We start from the raw sequence: 26650 nt of genomic DNA on the forward strand, positions 1-26650 counted from the left end.
CTACTCAATGACCCGGAGCTGCTTCTCGTCAGTGCAGAGGAACCACCCACGTTCGCGCTGGCCGAGCGTGATGCAAATTAGCGATGGGCGATGCTGGAGGAGATGAAGGCGATCGAGGAAAATGAGACTTAGGAGCTCGTCGATCCACCTCTAGGATGCCGTTCGATCGGCCTGAAGTGGGTGTACAAGGTCAAGCAGGACAAGCGCGGTGCCATTGTCAAGCACAAGGTGCGCGTTCGTCGCCCGAGGCTTTGTCCAGCGCGAGGGCATTGACTTCGAGGAAGTCTTTACGCCGGTAGCGCGCATGGAGTCTATCCGACTGCTGCTGGCTTTGGTAGCAGTGAAGTACTAGCACGTCCATCACCTAGACATAAAATCGGCCTTCCTCAACGGCGAGCTGGCGGAGACTGGTCTTCGTCAGGTAACCTTCGGGTTTCGCTGTCAAGGGAGCGGAGCACAGGGTGCTCTGACTGTGCAAGTCGCTCTACTGGGCTACGGCAGGCCCCGCTGAGCGTGGAACTCCAAGCTTGACAGCCACGCTGGGCAAGCTTGGCTTCACGCGATGCACAACCGAGCACGAGCTCTACACATGGCAACGGGGAAGGAGGAGCTCATCATCAGCGTGTATGTGGGTGACTTGATCGTCACCGGAGCGCGTGCGGAGGACATCGACAGCTTCAAGCATGAGATGGCAGCTCGTTTTCGAATGAGCGATCTCGGTGCACTCTCCTACTACCTCGGCATCGAGGTGAGACAAGGGAAGGAGGCGCTCACGCACAGGTCAGAACGCGTATGCCTTAGAGCTGTTGGAGCGGAGCGGCATGGCTGAGTACAAGCCGTGCGTGACGCCAATGGAGGAGCGGCTGAAGCTAACGAAGGCCAGTACCATGGCGAAGGTAGATGCAACACTCTATCGGAGCATCAGTCGGTGGTCTACGCTACCTAGTCCACACGAGGCCGGACATTCCGTTCGCCGTGGGCTACGTCAACCGCTTAATGGAGGATCCCTGAGAGGATCACTGGGCTGCGGTGAAGCGGCTGCTGCGCTACGTCAAGGGGATGGTGGATCAGGTGATCGTCTTCCCCAAGACCGGCAGAAGTGGGCTGCAGCTCACTGTGTTCAGCGATGCAAACATGGCGGGGGACATCGACGGACGGCGGAGCACCTCTAGCATGCTCGTCTTCCTCGGGTCGACTATAATCTCATGGCTGTCGCTAAAACAGAAGGTGGCGGCGCTGTCCACGTGCGAGGCAGAGTACGTGGCGGCGGCCACAACGGTGTGCCAAGCTGTGTGGCTGCGCCGGCTACTGGGGCGAGCTGACTGGTGAGGAAAGCTCACCCACCAGCACTGATGGTGGACAACCAGCCCGCCCTCGCCCTCGCAAAGAATCCAGTTCTCCATGACCGGAGCAAGCACATCGACGTCAAGTTCCACTTCCTCAGAGACTGTGTCGATGGAGGGCAGATCATCATCGAGTTCGTTGAAACTAGTCGGCAACTCACGGACATCGTCACCAAGCCGCTCGGCCATCTTCGGTTCACGGAGCTGAAGATGATGATCAATTTGGTGGAGGTTCTAGGGTTAGCAGCAGGATTAGAGGAAGAATTGTAAAGTAATCTGTTGTTCTCCCTCTGTACAAGCGGCAGGGGCAGGCGCCGAAGGGCTCCCCTGCTGCTGCACTGTAGCCGCGGCAGGGGCAGGCGCCGAAGGGCTCCCCTGCTGCTGCACTGTAGCCGCGGCAGGGGCAGGCGCCGAAAGGCTCCCCTGCCGCACCGTAGCCATAGCAGGGGCAGGCGCCAAAGTCAGCCCTGCTGTCACATCTAGTCACTGTAGCACCCTGGCATGTCTGTGTACTAGGATTAGATGGGTAGAGTTGTATATATAGCTTCCCACTGCAACTCAGTGAAGAGAGTTCAAGTTTGCCACCTCCTCTGCAAAGCTCCAGCCAATGCTGGTGCATGTGCTGTGTGTGTGCGCTCTGTTCTCCCTTCTTCTTCTACCTCCGGTCGTAGTGTGTGTGCGAGAACGCCGGTGAGCGGTCGGCTCACCCGTGCGGGAGATCTCGGAACCAACAAATAGGTGTTTGGATAATGATTTGAAGGTGCATATAAACTATTATCAAGTATAAACCTGCTAATAGGACTAATAGTTAACAGTCCTCCAATTAATAATTAATATGTTCACTAGGAAGTCTGTTTAGATCCACCTGGTACTCATTTTAGCCACTAATTTTAGTGTCAAGCACCGGAGAGCTGGAGAAAGAAAAATGGTCAAGGGAAGTTACATTGTAATTATATGATCAGAATAAATTGATATAGCCTTTGGCCATTTGAGGGATCCACTCCACTGTGACTGTAAAATTTGGAATTTCTTCCATTGCGAACCTTGGTTGAACTTCAATCTGTCAGTGAAATTTTTGTATTTTGGTCCCTTTTGAAAATATTTTTTACAAAAAGACCTATGCCAAAACGTTTGCTGAAAATAGTCCATTTTTAGGTGTCTTAGCACATGACGCCAAGGTATGAGGGTCGACGTCGACTGACACGACGCCGAGGTCTTGCCACGTCACGGACGACCCCGGTCGACGGCGACACGGTGGCGCATGGGGCCCACTACGTCGGCGTCAGTGTCAGCCAACGCCACAGGCCTAAATTCGGCGCTGTGGGGAGTCACGCCGAGCTATTGGCACCATCCGGCGCGAAGCCCAGGCGGCCCAACAACGCTTCGTGGGCCAAGAGGTCGGCGTGCGATCAGATGACGCCGAGACGCTAACCTCAGCGATAGCCTGACTCAACGCCGAGGTTCGGTCAGAACCCCGCCCCACGCATCACGATTCATGAGATCAGAGAAGCATGCATGCAGCTCGATCGGTTTCATTCCACTAGTGATGGAGACATGGCATGTTCGTCTGCGGGTGCCGGGAGAGCATTCAGAGCGGCAGAGACGATGCTACCGGAGGTAGTGCATGCCCGCTGCCTAGCCTGTTGCGGGATTGCGGCAAGCCGAGGTAACGTCTCGGCGCCATAGGTCATGGCGCCGAGCCTATGGCTAAGTTTTACCGTGAGATGGATATATAAAATTTTGGCAAGTCTTTTACCATGACTTGGACATTGTCAAATTTAAATTTTTACCATGACTTGGATATTGAGAAATAGTGGCTAACTCTAGAGTTTTACACTGACTTGATATTTGAGCACTTAAAACAACATAGAAATACTTAGGATAAAAAATGATCTAGGGTTCATGTTGATGAACGAGCCTAAAAATGTTTCTAAGTGTTGGATCAATAGTTAACACCCTTTTTCATGATGCAGTTTTGACCACAGTAAAACTATAGTTTCTTTTCTAGATATAAAGTTTGACCTTTAATAGAAGTTGTAGTTTGAGTTGAGTACAACAAACTTTGTTTTTGGACCTAAACCTAAATCAGTTTTTAACATGGCCAAATAGTGACCACAAGTTTGAATACAGTGCTATTTTGTAGCAGTGAATTGACATGTTTGCGATATTTTATCTTTCAAATTTGTATAGTAACTCAATTTAATACCTTACTACGAGTTTGAGTACTCTATGAGGATATGACAACAAAACAAGTTCGCCGTGGTAAAAATTCAATATGGCATTGCCATGGTAAAAATTCAAATTACATATCCATCTCATAGTAAAAATGCAACCAAATTTGACATTATCATCTCATGGTAAAATTTTAGGGTGTCCAAGTCATGATAGTTTGTAGTTAGGATTGAAAAAAATCAGCCCGTACTACTACGGAATCTATCTCTACGATGCACTTATAGAAGAAAGAAGGGGAATAAGGCTCGGACAGGAATGTTGGGCGCGGGTTAAAGCAGCCAGCTTGGCGCCGTTGTTAGTGGCGCCAAGCTTGGCGCCACCAATGACGACGCCGAGCTAAAGGTCAAGATTTTGAAATCATACCTCCAGAGGCATTTTTGTGAAAAACTTTCGAAAAAAGAACTAAATAATAAAAAAATCGAGTCGTCTCGGCATGGGCGGGCGCAAGGCTGACGCCGGCGCCAGAGCTGCACAGCGACGGAGCAGGGTTACACGGCTGTATGAGTTGTTCTTTTCAATCTCCTAAGACATGCTAGGTTTAGTTTGCAACAGTACCATTGTACGTATAGACAGACTCTGCAACTTCGTAGCATAGGTCGTACATATATAGGCTCCTCCTCCTCTTCGTTTTCCTCTTCCTCTGCTCTGAGGCGCCATGGCGCCGAGCTGCTACGACGTACGTACGCGCGTGGCCGCGTCGTCCTCCTGGCCGGAGACGACGACGAGACGGTAGATCGGATCGTCCATGCATGTATTGAGCTGCTGCTCATCATTATTCTGCGCGCCTCTCCCGGCCACCAGGGGCGCGGCGGATGACCCGGTAAGGAAGGGCGCTCGCCATACCTTAACTCCGCCGCGGATCCCTACCTAGAATCGCTCCCTGATGCAAACCAGTAGCCATAGGACTAGGAGCAGGCAGGTGGCGCAAGTTCGCTGCTTGGTAGCCATGGCGGCGCTGGACGCAAGAAAGAAGACGAGCACCTCAAAGAATCATCTATCGTCACTTTGGTCCCTGTCCTCGTGGGCTGCGAGTCTATGACTTTGGGCTAGCTGGCAGCCTAGCACAGCATATGAGCTTTCGTTAGGTGCCGCCATTCATGACCCTGCACTGCAGCCCACCCGTTCCGTTTCCCTGACGCAGCGAGAGAGCGACATCACAGCCACCAAACGAACTGATGTTAGGCGCAGACGCACGCCTGCAGGCTGCAGCTTGCTCGGCTGCCGTTGGCCTCCTGGCTCCTGCAATCCTCCGCCCGTCAAACTGCAGTTTGCCAGTTCCTGCAACCCAAGCCATCAGCCTGCAGTTCGCCTGTTCGGCAGTTTTTGGCTTCCTCCGGCGTCGAGCAGTACCACATGTAGTATCCGGGCGGCGCCACCCCGGGTGTCGGCGGCGCGGCGACCACGGCTTCGTAAACCCCGACGTCCAGCTCCGCCACCCTCCCCACGGCCAGCTCCACCACGCGCTGGTTCATCCCGAACGAGTGCGTCGCGAACGCCGGAGCCACCGCGGCCACCCGCACCACCTCCCCGCCCGCACCCGCACCCGCACCTTCCGCCATCATCCCGGCGGGTATCACGAACTTCACGGCCGTCGCCTCGCCGTACCCGACCTCCGCGGGCGCCAGCAGCACCCGCGGGCGCGCGCTGTCGTACCGCGGGTCCAAGTACGGCGGCAGGAACGTCTCCAGGCTCAGCTCCGTCGGGTACGTCACGTTGGCGAACACGTACCCGACGTGCGGGTTGCTGCCGCCCACCAGCACGCGGCCGTACGTGTCCAGCGCCGCCGACGAGTGGTACATCCGCGGCACCGCCGACGCCGCCAGCGGCGACGACTGATCGAACCGCGACCCCAGCAGCGCGTCGGGCCTGTACAGCACGGGCCGCGTGACCGGGTCCCGCCCCAGCTCCCACCCGGCAGTGCCCGCCGCTGCCCCGTTCACGATCAGCACGTCGCCCGTGGGCAGCAGCACCATGTCGCCCATCACCCGGGCCATCGGCATCTCCTCGATCGCCCACACCACCGGGTCCGGGTCCGTCGGCGCGACGCGCGCGCAGGTCCGGTCGGCGGCCACGAACGTGCCGTTCCGCAGCGGCAGGTGGTACGCGCCCCGCGGTGCGCCGCCGCAGACCAGCACCTCGGCGTGCGCGGGCGCGTCGGGGCGGAGCGGGGCGCGGTTGTAGGGGTCGAAGACGACGGCGCGGTCGTTGGCGAAGACGAAGACTGTGCCGTCGGGGAGCATGTGGACGAACGGGTACATGTTGTTCTCGGTGTCCGGCTCCGTCGTCTCGTCCAGGAACGGGAAGAACGTCAGCGCCGGCGCGGCGTCGGCTTGCGGGAAGTACTCGAGGTTGAACTGCCGCCGCCCGCCGAGGATGAGCACGCGGCCGTCGGGGAGGATCATGTCGGTGGCGTACCACCGCCGCGCGGCGAGGAACGAGGGTAGCTCGACCCAGCCCGTGGCCGGCGAGAAGAGCCGCGCGACGCGGTCGCCGCTGGAGAAGCCGCCGGTCTGGAGGAGCGTGCCGTTGGGAAGCAGCGCCCCGGACGAGCACAACGGGTTGGTGGCGAGCGGGTACGGGTGCAGCACGTTGGAGCGGAGGTCCAGGAGCACCGAGTGCGCCGTGCAGTCGGCGCCGTCGACGGTGGCCGCGCACGGCGCCAGCGCGGCCAGCGAGATGTTGGAGGGGCCCGTGTCGGTGCGATCGAACATGAGGACGAAGTCCCCCGGGAGCAGCTGCATGTGCATCGCCGACACGCCGATGCTCGCGTGGAGGAGCTGCCATTCTCCCTGGGACGGGGCATCATCGGCGGCGGCGGCATTGGCAATGCAGCTGGCGATCAGGAGAAGGTGGAGAAGGGAGGATCTTGGCTTGGGCATGGCTGCTGAGCATGCACGCATGCGATCTTTAAGCCTTTTCATGCATCCTTGCAATGTGATAAGCTAAGGTAGGGTGTACAGAGTGTGTTGCATACTTGCATCGCATTGTGACGTTGTGTTGGTGGAGGGTTGGTACAGGCAAGGTTGTGGGGAAATGGGGAATACGCATTTCATGCTTGGAACCGGGTATGCGATTTGAATGATACAAACTTTTTGGACTCAACGGAATTAGGTGAATCTTGCAATTTTTGGACCTGCATTCATTCTGCTGACCAGTGAAAATATTCAGGTTTTGCTAATAATTAGCTGAATTTTTGCCAAAATTTGATCAAGAGGCCGGCATAAAGAGGAAACTAATGATTAGGAGAAGTATGCACTTTTACACGGAAGGAAGAACTTGCAAGTTTGTTTGAACTCTAGACTAGACTAAAAGTTCAAATTGAAAGGATCAAGATGCTCAAGAGGCTGTGAATTAGGCTAATTGAAAATTCTTTCAATAATTAAATCCTACACTTAGCCCACTTCACCCCTTGCGCCTAGAATGTGATTCTATTGATCTACCGCACAAAAGTTTTGCACCCTAAGTTTCAATCCTACTCTAGCATGGCAATTCTATGATTGTAAAGACATGAAATGAATTGCTCAAATGTAAATGCTTAAAGTAAAGAGAGGGAAAGGAACGCGGCGATGTTTTGCCGAGTTATCGGAGAGTCGCCACTCCCCACAAGTCCTCGTTGGAGCACCCGCGCAAGGGTGTAGCTGTCCCTTGATCATCGCAAGGATCAAGTGCTCTCTATGGGCTGATTCTTCGACACTCCGTCACGGTGAATCGCCCACAACCGCTCATAACTTAAGTTGGGTCATCCACAAGCTTTGCCGGATGATCACCAAACTCCCAATCACCACCGAGCCGTCTAGGTGATGGCGATCACCAAGAGTAACCAGCACAAACTCTCACTTGACCACGACAAGCCTAATGAGAAGGGTGGATGCACACTTTGCTACTCTCGTTGCACTAATGAGGCCTTAATCTTGGATTCTCAAATCTCAATCACCTCACTAGGCTCTTGCTCCCCTTAGCACTCTCAAGGTGTTTCACAGCTGATCAAATGGGCAAGAGACCTCCCTTGGACGAGTGGAGTAAGTATTTATACCCCTCATTCAAAACATAACGTTTGGAGGCTGAGTCATCACTCTGTGGGGTGACCGGACGCTCCGGTCAGTTATCCCCGCCACTAGCCGTTAAGTTCTGACCGGACTCTAACCTGCGTCCGGTCAGCACTGACCTGACGCGTCCAGTCAAGAAAACGGCTCTCTGAAAACTTACTGATGTTGACCGGACGGTGGAACCCAGAGTCTGGTCACTTAGCTGTTCAGCGTCCGATCAGTTACTGGATCCTGACCAGCGTCTGGTCAGCACTGACCGAACGCGTCTGATCAGGAAAATCCCTCTCTGGAACCTCTCTGGAGTTGACCGGACTCTTGCACCCAGCGTCCGATCACTTTTCACTCAGCATCCGGTCGTAACCAGACGACTTCAGTTGATCAAATGAACTGACCGGACTCACCCTTCAGCGTCCGGTCGCAACCAGACCAGCGTTCGGTCAGTCATGTGAACCTCCATTCACTTCCAACTCGAAATCCTATGTGAATAAAGTTTACTCCAATTGATCTTAGGGCTACTCCTGAGCTACCTAGTGCTAGATTTGACAAGTGTGCACCACACCTAACCCACTAGACTCACCTAGGTTAAGCTACTAGTTCATACCCACCTTAATAGTACGACCAAAGAAAAAACAAAGTCATAAACTACTCTAAGTGTCTCTTCAACACCAAACGACACTTAGAACTAGTCCATCCTTAACCTTATCGTCCATCCTTTGAAAACCGAAATGATTTCCATCGTAGGGGCATGACAACCATGATCGCCCAATCAATTGCCATTACCATGACCTAACTTAAATTGCCTCTGCAAAACACACGTTAGTCATAGTAACCTTGTGTCGTCATTAATCACCAAAACCCAAATAGGGGCCTAGATGCTTTCACAAATCTTGTCCAACTTTTTGACTAGTGCAATGTTGTTTTAGCCCTCACCAAAATAGGTGAATTTTGCAGAAATTCTAATGTTTCGGACCAAATTCCATAAACCTCCTGAGGTAGAATCACCCAATTTATAAGAGCTCAATTATGATGACCGACATCTCAAGGATTAATAGCAGCTACGCACTTAAACTATATAATCCAGTAGTCTGTTGAGGGTCGAAGGACCAGGATGACACCATCTATCGTAGTCTGGGATAGAGTACAACACATTGATACATAGGGTTACAATAGAAGTGGTTTACAAATTAGAGCGCGGAAGTATAATTTATTACACTAACTTGATTCAAATATAAGTAGCTCAAACCTACCTTGAAACACTCAAAATCAAGTGAGCCGGTAAAAGGATGTTCATTATATATAAGATCAACATGAGAACCGAGGGATGTTAGAGCATATCTTCACCGGATTAAGAATAAAATGATCCCCTTTTTCTATAACTAGTGATAATAAAGGTTGAAGGCAAAAAGTAAACTCCACTAGACCCCTTTCTAATCTCCTTACACTACTGTTTTATTAATTCAGAAAACCACCCCCTCAATCCCTCAAAAGAAAGGAGAGATCAAATCAATCCCCCTTCCCTTACCCTCCCCGCAGGCTCTCTCTTCTCCACCAAAAAAAAGAGATGCTAAATTTTGCTACAATCGTGACACAGGATTTCTTGGCTGCAATTTTTGTGAATGCTGTAGTTTATTTAATCTTAATTTTCTTTGAACTTTGTGGCAAAGCTAAGCATCAACCAAATAGGCCATCTGTTTGTTTTGTGGCCAAAGGTTTAGCGTGCCATGCATATGCTTTATGCACGGGCGTGCCTAGTGCCCGGACGTTCGGATGCCCGTGCCCGCGTCGTCTGCTGCGTCCGTCCCGCCTGCCACGCTTGTGGCTAAGCCTACCCTGCATGCAATTGCTGCGTCAGCACGTCCACCCCGCATGCCGCATGCAACTGCTAAGCCTGCACACCTGCCCAGCAAGTTGGTGCGTCTTCGCATGCAGTTGTGAGCATAATGCGCATGCAGGTGGGGACCACCCACGCCCGCTTCGCTTGCCACGCACGTGGGGACCACTGTGCCCGCATGGGCTGCCTCCGCATGTGTCCGCTTACTGCGCCTGTTAATGTTGCAACATGAAGCAGTTCTGCAACATACGTCTGAAATAGGTGAAACATTTGCAACATACTCTTGCATCATATGTGTATGACAACCGCAACATATGCAACATCTAGATAAAAACACTTGCAACATACGTCTGAAACAGATGGAATATTTTGAATGGACGCTTACAACATGTGTATATAGCCATTGAAACATATGCAACATCCAAATAAAACACTTGCAATATATGTCCAAAACAGATGAAACATTTGAAATATACACTTGCAACATACTTGTATAACCATTGCGACATATGCAACGTCCAGATGAAACACATACAACATCCGGATAAAACACATGCAACATCCACATAAAACATATGAAATATACATCTAAATGCATGAAACATACGGAGCTGGTGCCATAGAGTATGCGGGCCCCGCGCTCCTTCTCTCTGCCGGTCCTTCTTTCTTTGGTCACAGCGCATGCATAGGCCCTCACGCATTGCATGCACCCCACGCCGAGCGAGGCCAAATGCGCTCCCATGCGCTGCCCTGCGCCCCACGCAGAACGAGTGGCCGCACGAGCTCCCATGCGCTGCCTAGCGCCGTATGCACCCCACGCCAAACAAGAAGCCGCCCATGCTCCCATGCACTGCCCGGTAGAAAAGGACCGGTGCAGGCCCCGCCTGACTGCAACTACACGCCCCGCTTTTTTTTTCTTGGTCGTCACGTGAATGCGGGGGTTGGTCCGTCCGGACGGACGGACACCCTCAACCAAGCATTACCGTTTACGCATCCTCCGTGTGGATATGAATTTTGATCATGGGCCAGCTAACTCGACCTTCCAAATTTTTTTGACCTGACTTAACTGGCTGGTATGTCGGGTCAGATTCGAGTTATGATTTTAGACCCATGACCCGATCCAACTTGAGAAAGCTGACCCAAAGTAGTAAAACCTGATCTAATCCCATCTGCCAGTGCGTCGATGGACCAAAAATTTTGACATGACAATTTTTATTGGCCCAAGTCGAGTCCGACCCGATCCCAATGTTTAGCATCATCTAGCGGTTCCTTTTACTCCATTTCTTTCAAGACAACTTAAGACTTTCAATTCTTTTGGACACTTCTACCGGACCAACAACAAAGACGGGTCGGTCCTTACCAAGATCAAACAATAGACCTTATCTATACAGATTCAAGTTCTATATATTTTCGGTCATTGTGTGTGACCTGAAACTTGATAAAAATTAATTACAATGCTGCCACGTTCAACTAATCTAGTCTAGGGGAAGAAACAAACTAAACTACTTCGACCTATAAAATACCAAAACGGCTGCCACTTGCATCCTTTCTTTATGTCAGCCTAGTTGGTCCACTATGAAAATGGATCGAGAATGTTATCAGCGGCCCACTCACCTGCCTTCTCCGTGCTTTACTTGTCTCTGGAGACTACCAAATCATCCATTCCACACGGCTCAGAGCCTCACACAGATCACACATGGCCTTCCTCCCTATCCTCCGGCGGTGCGGGCGCCACCTCGCCATATAGCTCCGCCACCACCTCGGCCTCTGCTTAGCCCTGTCCTGGTGGAGTCATCTTAGTCGCAGTACCGCATCTTCGGCTCTCCTACATCGTGTCACCTGCAGCCAATGTTCAAAAAGGCGCTAGGCGATTTCTAAGCGATGACCCATAGCCTAGAGCCTAGATAGGCCTAAGCAAGCCTAGGTGTTTTAAGGCGTTTTTCTAGGCGTTTTAATGTTTTAACTTTAATTAATACACATTCATATATTACCTTAGATTATCTTAAGTAAAAGAAGAAATATGAGACATGTGGATCTAAAGTTGGAAGAAAGGCCCATCAATAGAGCCCAACCCATCTTATCCATACTCCTCCCAACCCCTTCCATCCGCATGAACCAGCTTATCCTTATCCATCCGTGTCTCCCTCTAGCCGCACACACCCTCTACAGCCGCAAACACCCGACTCTGCCCTTCTCCGTCGCCGCCCAGCTCTGCTTCTTTCTCCACCATGGCCAGCCTCCTCCCTTCCGCAGCACGTGCCCGCACGTGCCTGTCGTCGCCACCCGCACGCGTCCGAAGCTCCTCCTCTGTCACCGGCGACCTCCGCCAGGTGCTCCTCCTCCCCCACCGACGCCGCTGACGAGCTGGCGCCGCCTAGGGGTCCGCCTACCCCCTACGCTAGGCGGGACCACCTCGCCTAGTGCCTAGTCGCGCCTAGGCGGACGCCTAATGTCGCCTTTTTGAACATTGCCTGCAGCGACACTGGCCGACTCCAAGTCTCCGACCGCCCTGCGCGAGCGCTCCTTCCCTCACACACGTCCTGTGCGGCGCTCCCCGATGCACTCCGGTCGGGCGGAGTCGCCGACGACTGCGTCTCCTCCGCTCATACCGACCACAGCATCGCCACGCTTGTGCGCAAATGAGGTAATGAGTTAATTTCTAGTGAGTGTGTAACGCTGAAGATATTGGTAGAAAGTTCAGTAGACCGTGGAATGAGTATGAACATGTTTGAGACTTCATGTTATATGTTGTCGGTGTTTTGGGCCGGCGAGTCCTCAACCAACTAGTAAATTTATACTGCGTGTTCCCAATCCCGGATGGTGATGCAAAGAGACACAAGGTTTATACTGGTTCAGGCAATAGGTGCCCTACGTCCAGTCTAAGAGATCGATCTTGTATTCCTTGCACCGAAATGCTCGTAGTAGGGGGTTACAAGCTGGGTGAGAGAGGGAGCTAGTCCCAGGTCTCTGCGTGGAGCGGCGTGGATTGCTTGAGATGTTGATCTCAGGCGGCGGGGAAGCGTGCGCGTTACTGAGTGTCGAGCGTGTGTTCGTCTACCTCGTGAGAGCGTGAGCCTGAACTCGTCGTCCGTGCGTGTGCCCGTGTCTAGAAATGGCCCCGGTCACTCCCTTTTATAGTCGAAGGGGGACTGGGGCGATACATGTGTTCACTACGCAGCGTCCTGTAAGCGAAGATGACGTGTCTGAGCCCTGTAGCTTGCTACTGTGGTGGCATGGTCGACGGAGCGATCCTGTCCTTGACGCACTAGAGCGACGCGCCGGTCACGCCCGATCCTGTGCGACGTGGGAGCTCCTGGGACGGTTTGACGCAGGGCATGGTGGGCGACATGCCGGTCGCTGGGTGTTGGTAGCGTAGAGAATGAGGCTCAGTCGGTGTTGAGGCCGAGCCATCGTGGGGGGCTCGGCGGGCGCGAATCCCGAGGTTGCCAAGACCCTAAAGTAGATTGCCGAGGCTTGGAGGGAGTAGTTGGCCCTGTACAATGATTCTGAGGCTATAGTGACTAGGATTTGACTACCCACGCCGCGTTGTTCCTAGAGTAGGGTTAGGTAGCACAGTGTAGTGCGGGCGCCGGTCATGGGCACAGCGCCGAGCACAGTGGCTGGTAACCCCTGCCCCGTCCTATCCTGGACGGTATGGCGTTGATGTGACTTCTCATCTCGTCGGCCGCTCTGCTGTGTCGAGCCATCGTCCGGCTAATGTCGCGGGAGTGGTTAGTCGCATTAATTGGACGTGACACTCTGTCGGGGAGATCGGTCGAGGCAAAGGCGACGGGGTTATTGCCGAGCCGGCCTCGAGCGAGGCAGAGAATCAGCATCTCGTCCGAGGCTGTACGCGCGGGGCCTCGAGCGAGACGGAGAATCAGTTCCCCGTCCGAGGCCTTTCGCGCGAGGCCTCGAGCGAGGCGGAAAATCGATAGGCCGTCCGAGGCCTTTCGTGTGAGGCCTTGCTTAGGGGACCCCTGTTTATGGTACTCGACAGTAGCCCCCGAGCCTCAGGGGGAGTGTGAGCGCTCTCCTTGAGGTTTTGAGGAGACTCGGCTCGCGGCAGCTTCTGGCGGGGTGGTGCTTTGTACTCGAGGCCTCGGTGGGTGCGCGCGAGCGCACCCGCCGGGTGTAGCCCCTGAGGCCATGGAGGAGTGGGTTTATTCCTCTGGGGTTTTTTCTTATGTCGTGCGAGGGGTTTTATTGCGTTTGCCAAGCCCATGAGTGCGAGTTCGGGTCGCTGAGCCTCGGTTTGGTTGCAGGAAGAGCCCCTGAGCCTCTGCTCGGAGCAAGAGGTGATCATAGGTTTCCCTATTTTTTTTGTGCGGCCCTCACGCATCCTTTTCGTTCGGAAGGAGGGGTGGAGGGTGCCACGCTACCCTTGGTGGGCGCGAGCAGTGACACCTCCGGTGAGCTGTTATCGGGTAAGTCCGAGTGGAGGCCCGCACCCCATTCGATAGGGGTCGGCTAGCGGTCTAGAGACGCACTCTAAAAGTACCAGAGGGCTTCTCTAGTGGGTCCCAAGGCCATTCGCTTGGCCCCGGGGGCTCGATGCCTCCCTACGGTGGGATCCCATTCGGAGACCTCCCTGTCGGTCTCAGACACGACTTAGGGTGTCCCAAGCAATTGCTCGCTCGGGCCTTGGCCATGTACGGGCTCGCCCATAGTTGTCCCTGACTCTGTTGCCCTGGGGCGGCTGTCAAAACCCCTGGGGGGGCCCAGCCTTCGAACCCCTGGACCGTAACGGGCTCGATGTCCTTTATCGCGTTTTTCCAAACCTCCAAGTGCGAGCTTGGGTCGCTTGTCTTCGTCCTAGGTGCAGGAAGAGCCCCCGAGGCTCCGCACGGAGTGAGAGGGCAGTCAGGGGTTCCCCTGGCTTTTTATGCGACCCTCGCACATCCTTTTCGTTCGGACGGAGGGGTTGTTTACCGAGCCCCCTCGAGTGCGAGCCTAGGTCGCTGGGTCTCGGCAAGGTTGCAGGAAGAGCCCCCTAGCCTTTGTACGGAGCGAGAGGGCAGTCAGGAGTTTCCCTGGCTTTTTGTGCGACCCTCGCGCATCCTTTTTGTTCGGAAGGAGGGGTTGTTTGCCGAGGCCCCTCGAGTGCAAGCCTGGGTCGCTGGGTCTCGGCAAGGTTGCAGGAAGAGCCCCCTAGCCTCTGCATAGAGCGAGAGGGCGGTCAGGAGTTCCCCTGGCTTTTTGTGCGACCCTCATGCATCCTTTTCGTTCGGAAGGAGGGGTTGTTTGCCGAGCCCCCTCGGGTGCGAGCCTGGGTCGCTTGGTCTCGGCAAGCTTGCAGGAAGAGCCCCCGAGCCTTTGCACGGAGAGAGAGCGATCAGGAGTTCCCCTAACTTTTTATGCGACCCTCACGCATCCTTTTCGTTCGGAAGGAGGGGTGGAATATGCCAGGCTACCCTCGGTGGGCGCGAGCGCTGACACTTCCGGTGAGCTGTTATCGGGTGAGTCCGAGTGGAGGCCCGTGCCCCATTCGATAGGGGTCGGCTAGCGGTCCAGAGACATGCTCTAAAGGTACCAGAGGGCTTCTCTAGTGGGTCCCAGGGCCGTTCGATAGGCCTTGGGGGCTCGACGCCTCCCTATGGTGGGATCCCATTTGGAGACCTCCCTGCCGGTCTCGGACACGACTTAGGGCATCCCAAGCGTTTCGCTTGCTTGGGCCTCGGCCCCGTACGGGCTCGCCCATAGTCGTCCCTGACTCTGTTGCCCTGGGGTGGCTGTCGAAACCCTTGGGGGCCCAACCTTTGAACCCCTGGACCGTAACGGGCTCGGTGCCCAGTTCCTTCGTCTGAAAGGAATTGGGTGGAGGATATTCCCCCCATCGGTTTGACAACGGCAGGCGCACCTTTTGAGGCGGTTTTCTCGGGGAGGTGGAACGGCGCCTGCTGCTGTAGCGGTCGAACGTGATGCTGTGTCAGCGGATGGGGCATAACTGTTCATGCGATTAATAAGGAAAAGGTGGGTACGTGGGCGGTTAAATCAGATCTGGATTAACTGTGTCAGATTTGAGGGAAACTTCCCCGATTTCATCGCCCGTCCGTTTCGCCCCTTTCCTGCATAAATATGTGATGAGCCTTGCCCCTCCCCTCCTTACCTTGCCTACCTTTGCTTTCACTGCCCTCGAGCCGTTGCTAGGAACAGAGAGCACCGGGGAGAAGAAGAGAGAAGGGCGAGGGAGAGAGAGAGAGAGGCTTACTATCGTAGTCGCATTCTCCACCGCACTCATGGCCGGCACTGTTGTTGTCATCGAGGCGGATCCTTGGGGTCGGTCCGACGTATCCGTGGAGACGCTGCAGTCGCTCGTCGATGACGGCCTTCTCTGTTCGGTCACCGACCCCAACAGGCCAGAGTGGATTGCTCCGTCGGGCGAGCCAGAGCCGAGGCCATGCGATGGCTACGTTGTGAGCTTCGTGTCCTTCCACGAGCGTGGTCTCGGCCTGCCGGTGGACCGGTTCATGTGGGCGCTCCCATACTTCTAAGGCATGGAGCTCCACAACCTCAACCCCAACTCCATCGCACAGGCGGCCATCTTCGTCGCCGTCTGCGAGGGGTACCTGGGGATTGCCCCCCATTGGGAGCCGTGGCTCCACCTCTTCCGAGCGGGGCACACCACCAAGCCGATGGGCACGATGGGAATGAGGAAGGCAGTGAGGGCCGGAGCCTGCACTCTCCAAGTGCACCAAGATCGGCAGCACCTCTACATCCCGGCGTAGCTCGCGTCGTCCAACCGCCGCTGGTATAACAACTGGTTTTACCTCCGCAACGACAACGGTGGACTTCCCCCCTATACCGGGCGGGTCATGGAGAGCCAGCCGGAGAAGTGGAGGTATGGCATCCTAAAGGAGGATCAGCCCAAGCTGCAGCCGCTCCTAGAGGGGCTAGAGAGGCTGCGGAGCCGCGGCTTTACGGCAGCTGTGGTCGTGGCGGCCTTCCACCGCCGGAGGGTGCTGCCGCTGATGGCTCGGCAGCGGTGGCTGTTTGACATGAGACCGGATGAGCCGATCGAGGGCATCCGGATGTCCGCCGACGCCCTCTCCGATGAGGAGATTCTATGTCGGGTGAGGGAGACGGTGGATGGGAAGCTAAAGAGCGGTGGTCTGACCCCTATCGCGATGTGCCCATCGTGGGGGTACGTCTCTCTGGTAAGTGGAGGTATGGCATCCTAAAGGAGGATCAGCCCAAGCTGCAGCCGCTCCTGGAGGGGCTAGAGAGGCTGCGGAGCCGTGGCTTTACGGCAGCTGTGGTCGTGGCGGCCTTCCACCGCCGGAGGGTGCTGCCGCTGATGGCTCGGCAGCGGTGGCTGTTTGACATGAGACCGGATGAGCCGATCGAGGGCATCCGGATGTCCGCCGACGCCCTCTCCGATGAGGAGATTCTATGTCGGGTGAGGGAGACGGTGGATGGGAAGCTAAAGAGCGGTGGTCTGACCCCTATCGCGATGCTATAGCCCCCGAGGCCTCCTCATTCCTCATTGTTTTCTAGTTCCTTATTTGTGTTTGCCATTCCTACAGGGGATGAGAGACGTGCGAGCCTCCCCGCCGCCTGTTCTCGAGGACGCAGAGCGGCGGGCGGTGAACCGGGCGCACGCCGAGACGCAGAAGAAGTGGAAGGATGCCGAGGAGGCAAAGCGCAAGAGGAAGATCCTCGAGCGCGAGGAGCTAGAGAAGCACCGGCAGCGGCAGAGGTAGGACGGTCTCCCGGTGGAGGCGTCTTCGTCGCCGTCGTTGTCAGAGGATTCTTCGGACGGAGATGACGAGAGCGAGATGGGGCGGGGTCCCCTGGACCATCTCCCCGATGTTAGGGGGACAGCGCTCGGGGCGTCGGTGAGCAGCCCGGTGCTTCCAGGGGGAGGAGGAGAGGATGCCTCAGGGCTGGTGATCGCCCGCCCCGAGGTCGAGGCCGATATGCCCACGGCACGGGCGTTAGGGAAGCGAGCCGTGAGCCCGGTGGGCTCGACGACAGAGGTGGAGCAGGTGGCGGCGGTAGTGACGCAACTGCCTCCGCAGAGGACCGAGGGGGCGTTGGAGTCTGGCGAGGGCCAGCCGGCACCAGTGGATACAGAGGCCATGCCATCGTCGCCGCCACCGCCGTTGTAGAGGAGGGTCACCATGCCGAAGCGGTTGCATCCCCGCTCGAGGTAAGTGTTTTGTTAGTGGAGTCGCAGTACCTCCCGCTCACCCCTTGGCCGCATGCTAACCTTGTGAATCTATACCTCTAGCCAGAAGCGTCACGGGGAAGTGCCCGCCCTGGCGCCATGTAAGGCGCTCAAGGTGAGCCCCAGCTCCACCGCCCACTGGGTGGTGGAGGCGCAATCCGCCATACAACGTGGCACGGCATTGGCGAGGGCCGACCCGAAGGAGCCGGTTGCCCAAGGAGAGGCTGCCAAGGTGGCCCCAACACAGGTGGGGGAGGGTGCACCCATGCCCCACGAGGCCGAGGCCCATGAGTCATATGGGGCCGAGGCGCCCTCAGTCACCGAGGCCACCGAGGGTGAGACCGAGGCCCCCCGGGTTCCCGAGGCCGAGGTGAAGGAGGCCGGGGCCCCCAGGTCCACTGAGGCCAAGGCGGCGGAGACCGGAGCCCCTGGGACCACCGAGGCCGGGGTGGAGGAGGCCGGTGTGAGCGCGGCGAAGCCGACAGCCCAGGAAGCGGAGATGAAGGCGGCGGAAGCCTCAGTACCGCCCCCGATGCAAGGCCCGCCGCCATTGTGGGAGAGCGCCCAGGAAGTGGAGGTCCATTCGATCTCCTCCGACGATACTTCTTGGGGGAAGGAGGGGGTGGATGCCGAGGCAGCCAGCACCGTGGAGCTGCCAGCTCCGACCTCTGGCGAGGGCGGCTCGGCCCTCGTGCGGGTACAACCTAAGCCCCGCGGGTGGGATCACCCGCGTGTCCTGTGGCGTAGCTGGGACGACCCTGAGGGGGAGCCTCTGTTCGTCCTTGAGGACGCGGCCGAGGGGGGCGCTGGGACACCTTCGAGCAATACCGCCAGCTGGTAGCGCGGTCGCTACGGACAACGCTGTCCGTCGTGGCTGACGATTTGCCCGGTGTCGCCTAGGTACGTGCCTTCTTTTCTCGTGCGGTGTCGTCTTTTTCCAAGTTTTCTTGCAGTGCATGACCCCTATTCTGCTTATCCAGGAGCTGGAGACCCGGTCCCTCCGGAAGTCGGTCTTCCTCCGGTAGGAGAGGGACGTCTGGGACCAGCTCCAGCGGCAGAAGAACCTGCTTGCCGGCGCCAACGAGCTTCTGTCGATGCGGAGTGCGGAGGTGGAGGACCTCCGCCTTCGCTGTGCCAATGCAAAGGCCGAGGCGGCCACGGTTCGGGAGCAGGACGCCCCTTTGGCGGCACGGGTCAAGGAGCTGGAGGAGGAGTTGACCCGGGTGCCTGGCGATCAGGACGCCTTCAGGTCAAGGGCTAAAGAAGCGACGGCCTCTGTCAAGGCCCTCGCTGGGCAGCTGGGAGCGGAGCAGGGTGTGCACCTACTGATGAAAGGTGCCCTGATAGAGGCCCTCAAGGTGGCCGAGGCATCCCGGACCGAGGCTCTGGTCTAGAAGGGAAAGGTTGAGGGTGAGTCCTATTCCCCTTGTTTTATTTGTTTTTCTTGTGTTCGACCCCTAACTCCCTGGTGTGATGCAGAGCTGGAGAAAGAGTCTTCTAGGGCGGCTGAGGCTTCTCGGGTCGAGGTCCAGGGCTGGAAGGAGAAAGCCGAGGCCTCTCAGGCCGAGGCCCAGCGCTGGGAAGAGAAAGCCGAGGGTGAGTCCCGTAGGCCTCTGCCCCTGTTTGGCTTATTTTCTTTTGCGCTTGACCCCATCCTGCTTGTCTTGGCATAGGTTTGGAGAAGGAGGTCTCCTGGGTCACTGAGGCTTCCGTCGCGGTGCAGGCGGTGCTCGATGCCGAGATCGGGGAGCACAACGCGCTCCAGAGTGCCGCACGTACCGCCTGCGAGGCGCTCGAGGTCGAGGGGGTCCAGTCGGGCAGCTCCCTTGGGAGCCACTTGATTGCGTTGAGTGGCCAAGTGCGCGAGCGCCTCCGAGGGGCGCTGCACACGGGCGTCAAGCGCGCCCTGGCCATCGTCGCCTCACACTACATCGGCGTCGACCTCGAGGCCATCAGCGACAGCTACGTCTTGCCAGAGGACGATGAGGAGGCCGACGAGGAGGTCACGAAGCTGATGGAGTCAGCTGAGGGCCCCGGCACGGCGTTGGCCAAGCTATTTGAAGAGGAGGTGGTCCCTCCCCCGCCGTCCGCTGATGCTGGAGACCCTGAGCCCTGACCTGGGCCCAAGAGGCCATGTAAATAAATTAGGGATTACGTTACAGTATCATAACGCTGGTGGCCTGTCGAGGCCTTTTTGAAATACTTATGCGTCTATGCTTCTTAACCGTTTTTCTTTATTGTATTTTCAAGCCTCTGCCCTCTGTCTTGCATCTGAACATATCATTCGCAAAAAACTTGCTCGGAGCCTAAGTTGTCCCTAGGGCAAAAAGGTGGTGAGGGAGTGCCGTAGCCCGGAGGCGTAGGCCGTCTCGCGACTCGTCCGGCCTTTTGGCCCTGAGACAGACTTTCGGTCCATAGGTTCTTTACAATTGATTTGTCAGAGCGTGCTAGAGGGTTTGGCGTGGAAATTTTTTTGGAAAACGACTAAAAATGGTGCGTGGGACTTAGGGGGGAGTCCCCCCTTCTAGCCTCGAGGGAGGCTCGGTTCTGCAGAGGCAGAGTCGTGTCTCGTTCGAGCCCTGTAGTGGGCCCCTTTGCAAAGGCGGAGCCGAGTCTCCCTAATAAAGTTATCGTATTGCTAAGGCCCTTGATGGGTCCGAGGGGTTTCTCAAAAAATTAGGACAACTAAAGAACGCTTCTTAATTGTATTTTGAGAAACAATGTATACAATGCTTGGAAATTTAAGGGTAAAAGCGACGTAGTTGTTCTATGTTCCAAGCGTTGGTGAGGATTTCACCCTTCTCGTTGGCTAGCTTGTAGGTTCCGGGCTTCAGCACTTGGGCGACGATGTATGGTCCTTCCCATGGCGGGGTCAGCTTGTGGTGGCCCTTGTTGCTCTGCCTCAGCCTCAGTACCAGGTCACCCACCTTCAGGTCTCGGCTTCGAATGTGCCGGGCTTGATAGCATCGTAGGGCTTGCTAATACCTGGCTGAATGTAGAAGCACAATGTCTCGGGCTTCCTCTAGTTGATCGAGGGCGTCTTCGCGGGTGGTGCGGTTGCTTTGCTCGTTGTAGGCCTATAGCCTCGGGGAACCATATTCCAAGTCAGTGGGGAGGACGGCCTTGGCTCCATAGACCAGGAAGAATGGTGTGAACCCCGTGGCTCGGCTCGAGGTGTTCCTCAGGCTCTAGATGACCGACGGGAGTTCGGCAAGCCATTTCTTGCCAAACTTCTTTAGCTGGTTGTATATTCTCGACTTGAGGCCTTGTAGGATCATGCCGTTGGCACGTTCTACTTGGCCGTTTGTCCTAGGGTGTCCTATGGCCGACCAGGCCACATGGATGTGGTGGTCATCGCAGAACGTCAGGAATTTTTGGCCGGTGAATTGTGTCCCATTATCGGTGATGATGGTGTTCAGAACCCCGAACCTTTGGATGATGTCAGTGAAGAATAGCACCACTTGCTCGGACTTGATTCGATTGATCGGACGATCCTCGATCCACTTGGAGAATTTATCGATTGCTACCAGCAAATGGGTGTAGCCCCCGAGGGCCTTCTGCAGGGGCCCAACCATGTCGAGCCCCCATACGGCGAATGGCCATGTAATGGGGATGGTTTGGAATGCTTGGGCCGGGAGGTGCGTCTGCCGCGCATAGTACTGGCATCCCTCGCAGGAGCGTACGAGCTTGGTGGCGTCAGCAACCGCCGTTGGCCAATAGAACCCTTGGCGGAAGGCGTTTCCGACGAGCGTCCAAGGCACCGCATGGTGCCCGCAGGCTCCTGCGTGCAAGTCCCAAAGTAGGGCTTGACCTGCCTTGGTAGTGATGCATCGTTGGAGGACGCTAGATGGGCTTCGCCTGTACAACTCGCCGTTGCTGAGGATGTAGGCTTTGGCTCGCCGCGCGAGCCGTCTGGCTTCGGTCCTGTCTGCAGGGAGCTCTCCTCAAATGAGGCAATCAAGGAACGAAACCCGCCAGTCCGTGCCCTGGTTGGCCTTGGGAGGCTCCACATTGATTTCCTTGACCTCGGTCTCGGCCATGGGGGTCTCGGTGACCGAGGGGGCCTCGAGCCCTGTGGTGGGCTCGACCGGTGGGCCCTCTTCCGCTGCCGAGGTGTAGTCGATGGAAGGCTTGTGGAGGTCTCTGGTGAAGACATTCGGGGGGACCGGGGCCTATGCCGATGCCATCTTTGCTAGTTCGTCTGTGGCCTCGTTGAATTTCTGCGCGATGTGGTTGAGTTCGAGACCGTCAAACTTGTCTTCTAAGCAACGTACCAACTTGAAGTATGGCTCCATTTTGGGGTCATGGCAGTTTGACTCCTTCATTACTTGATCGACGACGAGCTGCGAATCGCCCCGTACGTCGAGATGCCACACTCCAAGTTCGATGGCGATCTGCAAACCGTTGACGAGGGCTTCGTACTCGGCTGTGTTGTTGGAGGCGGCGAAATGGAGCCGAATTATGTAACGCATGTGCACTCCGAGGGGCGAGATGAAGAGCAGACCCGCGCCTGCCCTGGTCTTCATCAGGGACCCATCGAAGTACATGGTCCAGCACTCCGACTGGACTTGAGCAGGTGGCAGTTGGGTGTCGGTCCACTCAGCCACAAAATCGGCCAAGACCTAAGACTTGATTGCTTTCCGAGGCGCAAAAGACAGGGCTTCCCCCATGAGTTCGACGGCCCACTTGGCTATCCTATCTGAGGCCTCCCGGTTATGGATTATCTCTCCTAGGGGGAAAGACGACACCACGGTCACCGGGTGGGACTCGAAGTAGTGACGCAGCTTGCGTCGAGTCAAGACTATGGCGTAGATCAGCTTCTGGATGTGGGGTAGCGTGTTTTGGTCTTAGAGAGCACTTCGCTGATGAAGTAAACATGTCGTTGGATGGGTAGAGCATGCCCCTCTTCCTGCCTTTCTACTACCATGGCTGTGCTGACCACTTGGGTCGTTGCGGCGACGTAGAGTAAGAAGACCTCGTCCTCGGCCGGCGGCACCAGGACAGGAGGATTTGTGAGTAGTGCCTTGAGCTTGGCGAGGGCTTCTTCGGCCTCGGGGGTCCAAGAAAAGCGTTCGGATTTCCTCAAGAGGCGGTATAGAGACAAGCCTTTTTTGCCAAGGCGCGAGATGAAGCGGCTCAGGGCCGCGAGGCATCCCATGACCCTCTGTACTCCCTTGAGGTCTTGAATTGGTTCCATGTTGGTTACGGCCGAGACCTTCTCCGGGTTGGCCTCGATGCTACGTTCCGAGACTGTGAACCCCAAGAGCATGCCTCGGGGGACCCCGAAGACACTTCTCGGGGTTGAGCTTGATGCCCTTCTACCTAAGGCATTTGAAGGCTATCTCCAGGTCATCGACGAGATCCCCGGCCTTTCTGGACTTGACCACGATGTCGTCCACATAGGCCTCGATGGTTCGCCTGATGTGCTTGCCAAAGACCTGGGTCATGCACCGTTGGTATGTGGCCCCTGCGTTTCTGAGGCCGAAAGGCATAGTTACATAGTAGTACATGCCGAATGGTGTGATAAAAGAAGTCGCGAGCTGGTCGGACTCTTCCATCTTGATTTGATGGTAACCGGAATACGCATCGAGGAAAGATAGGGTTTCGCATCCTGTCGTGGAGTCAACAATTTGATTGATTCGAGGTAACGGGAAAGGGACTTTCGGACATGCTTTATTCAAACTGGTGTAGTCTACACACATCCTCCACTTCCCATTTTTCTTTTTGACTAACATAGGGTTAGCTAACCACTCCGGATGGGACACTTCCTTGATGAATCCGGCCGCCAAGAGCTTCTGCACCTATTCGCCGATAATCCTGTGCTTTTCCTCGTCGAATCAGCGCAGGCGCTGCTTCACCGGTCTGGAGCTGGCCCGGATGTCCAAGGCGTGCTCGACGACCTCCCTTGGTATGCCCGGCATGTCCGAGGGACTCCATGCGAATACGTCGGCATTCGCGTGAAGAAAGTCGACGGGCACGGCTTCCTATTTGATGTCGAGGGTGGCGCTGATCCTCAGTGCCTGGTCATCGAGGCAGGTGGGGTCGACCGGGACGAGCTTGACGGCCTCCGTGGGCTCGAAAGTCCCGGCACGACGCTTGGGCTCGGGCAGCTCGCTACCAAGTCGGTCGAGGTTGACGATGAGAGTCTCGGCCTCTACGATAGCATCGGCGTACTCGATGCACTCGACGTCGCAGTCATATGCATGCTCGTACGTGGACTCGACAGTGATGATGCCGTTGGGGCCCGGCATCTTGAGCTTGAGGTAGGTGTAGTTGGGGACCGCCATGAACTTGGCATAGCATGGCCGCCCCAGGATGGTGTGGTACGTCCCCTTGAACCCAACCACCTCGAAGGTGAGGACCTCCTTGCGGTAGTTGGAGGGAGTACCGAAGCAGACGGGCAGGTCGATGCGCCCGAGGGGCCGCGTGCGTTTCCCTGGCACGATGCCGTGGAAGGGCGCGGCATCGCCTCGGAGCTGTGATTGGTCGAGCTCAAGGAGCTCTAGGGTGTTGGCGTAGAGGATGTTGAGGCCGCTGCCTCCGTCCATCAAAACCTTGGTGAGCCGGGTGTTGCCAATGATGGGGTCGACGACAAGTGGGTACTGCCCGGGGTTCGGGACATAATCGGGGTGGTCATCCCGGTCAAAGGTGATCACCTCCCGAGACCAGTTGAGGTACCGAGGAGCAGTCACCTTCACCGAGAAGACCTCTCGGCATTCCCTCTTTCACTGGCGTGCCGTGAGGTACGCTGAGGGCCCGCCGAAGATCATGAAGGCATTGTACACCTCGGGGAACCCGTCGTCCCTGTCTCCGGTGCCCGTCCTCTTGGCGTCGTCGTCGGGGAGCCCAAGCTTGGCGTAGTAACGCCGGAGCATGGTGCACTCCTCGAGGGCATGCTTCACCGGGCCCTGGTGGTAAGGGCCGGGTTTTTTAAGCATATCGTCGAAGAGCCCGGGGCCTCTAGGGCCTTGGGGATTCTTGCGCTCTGCGGCCACGACTAGGCCGGCCTCGAGGACTTCTTGCTTCCCCTGGCGACCTTTCTTCTTTTTCTTGGGGAGGTGGGGAGCCGAGGTCCCGGGGGCCTCGTCCCTCTGCTTCCCCTTGGCGTCGTTGTCGGGGAAGATGGCCCCAACGGCCTCTTCACCCGAGGCGAAGGTTGTGGCGATGTCGAGGAGTGCGGCCGCCGAGGTTGGCACGTTCCGGCCCAACTCTCGGACCAGGTCTCGGCAGGTGGTGCCAGAGAGGAAAGCCTGGACAATTTTCGAGTTGCCGACGCTTGGCAACTCGGTGCATTTCTTAGAGAAGCGCTGGATGAAGCCTCGGAGAGACTCGTCTGGGCCCTGGCGACAACTCTTGAGGTCCTAGGAGTTCCTAGGGCGCACGTACGTGCCCTGAAAGTTCCCGACGAAGACCCTTACCAAGTCACGCCAGTCGTGGATCTGTGAGGGAGGGAGGTGTTCAAGCCAGGCTCACGTCGAGTCTGACAGGAACAACGGGAGGTTGCGGATGATGAGCAGGTCATCGTCCGCGCCACCTAGCTGACAAGCCAGGCGGTAATCGGCCAGCCAAAGTTCAGGATTGGTCTTGCCACTATACTTCGTGAGGTTGGCCGGTTGCTGAAACCGGGCCAGGAAATGAGCAGCGTGGATGGCTCTGCTAAAAACTCGAGGGCCAGGCGGCTTAGGAGAAGGACTGTGGTCCTCCCAACTATCGTAGCGGCCGCCTCAGTACGGATGGTAGCCTCGGGCGGACCCCTTGTTGCCGTGGCGCCGTCGCCTGCTGACCACCTTGTGGTTGCCTTGTGCCTCACGTTGGTTGCTGAGGCGGTCGTAAATCAAGGGGACCCTATTGGGTGTCGGTGCCCGAGCAGGCTCGGAACAAACCGAGGCCTCCCTATCTTGCTGAGGCGGTGCCATGGGAAGTTTCGAGGCGCCTCCGCGCCGTCGAGAGGTGGAACTTTCGGCCTGCTGCACCGCGGCAGTCTCAAGGAGGTCCCGGAGCTCGCCGTGGACCATCGCCCCTCCGTGGTAGAGGGCTCGGGCATCGTTCGGACTAGCATCGCTGCAACCGCGATGTTCTGGCTAGCGCGATTGAAGATTGGGGGTTGCTCACCCCCTTCGTCGTCGTTGATGCAGTGGTGGACGTCGCGGGCCCTCCATCGGGCTCCTCCGCCATCTCCGCGACCTTGCTGCTCCTGCTCGAGAGTGTCTCGGAGCTGCTGTAGAAGGAGTCAGTCTTGTTCAACCTTGGCCTGAAGCTCTCGGAGCTGTTCCAGGTCCAGGCGTTGAGGTTGCGTGGGGGCAAGGTTCCCGTTTCGCGCTGCCGGTGGGACAACGCGTGGAGGTGTGGCGTCGCCTGCTCCCTGGCGAAGCGGGGAACGGTTGCCTGCCCCCTCGTCCTCATCGCCCGCTCTCGGCATCCCGAGCCCGATGTGGAAACACTAGCGAGTGGGGTCGTAAGTGCCTTCGTCGTCGGAGTCGGAGTAGCCGAAGCAGTAGTCGCTTGCGGCCAAGAAGCGACGCATGGCTTCAGGGGCGTGGAGTCCAGAAAAGTCCGCTCTGGCCCACGCCTCCTCCTCCTCCGAGGAGTCAGCGTGGGTGTGGGTCGAAGTCGTGGTGTCGAAGTCGAGGGCGAAGCGCTGGCGGCGTCCTGAGGGCTCCGCGTGAGCAGAAGCGTAGGCGCTAGCATAGGTGGCGGCAGCGTTTCTCAACCCGAAGGGGTACGGGGATAGTGCCATCGCCAGGCTTTGCTCCGCCGAAGTCGACTCCTCAGGAGGTGGCAGGGCAGAGCTTGATGACGGGGCGTCGCCGCACGCCACCGGCGTCTTTCCCTTGTCCAGGCTCAGGCTAGACAGGTCCCCAACCAGGGACCTTGTGCCAATAGCTGGGCGTGGGATACTGGTGGAGCGCGGCGCGTCGCCAGAGCTTGCGCAGTGCCGAGGTGGTCCCGCCCATGCCGTGCCTGGCGAACATGATGAGAGCGGCGGCCTGGGCGCCGCCTACGCCTAGGCTGCTGCGGCGTGACGTCG

The 26650-nt window shown here is 56.8% G+C and overlaps 2 protein-coding genes across 2 annotated transcripts; one reads left to right on the forward strand and one right to left on the reverse strand.

Moving 5' to 3' along the window:
- Window positions 1-4511: 4511 nt before the first annotated feature.
- LOC136487841 (aldehyde oxidase GLOX1-like) lies at window positions 4512-6654 on the reverse strand. The gene has a single exon (XM_066484952.1). The coding sequence runs from the start codon at window positions 6494-6496 to the stop codon at window positions 4832-4834; it is 1665 nt and encodes a 554-aa protein (XP_066341049.1). The 5' UTR covers window positions 6497-6654; the 3' UTR covers window positions 4512-4831.
- Window positions 6655-17575: 10921 nt separating this feature from the next.
- On the forward strand, window positions 17576-19738 carry LOC136488208 (uncharacterized). The gene is made up of 4 exons (XM_066485217.1): window positions 17576-17604; window positions 17686-18319; window positions 18648-18936; window positions 19296-19738. The coding sequence occupies exons 1-4, from the start codon at window positions 17576-17578 to the stop codon at window positions 19736-19738; spliced, it is 1395 nt and encodes a 464-aa protein (XP_066341314.1).
- Window positions 19739-26650: the final 6912 nt, after the last annotated feature.

Source organism: Miscanthus floridulus, chromosome 10 (assembly GCF_019320115.1).
Source record: "Miscanthus floridulus cultivar M001 chromosome 10, ASM1932011v1, whole genome shotgun sequence".
Lineage (NCBI taxonomy): Eukaryota > Viridiplantae > Streptophyta > Magnoliopsida > Poales > Poaceae > Miscanthus > Miscanthus floridulus.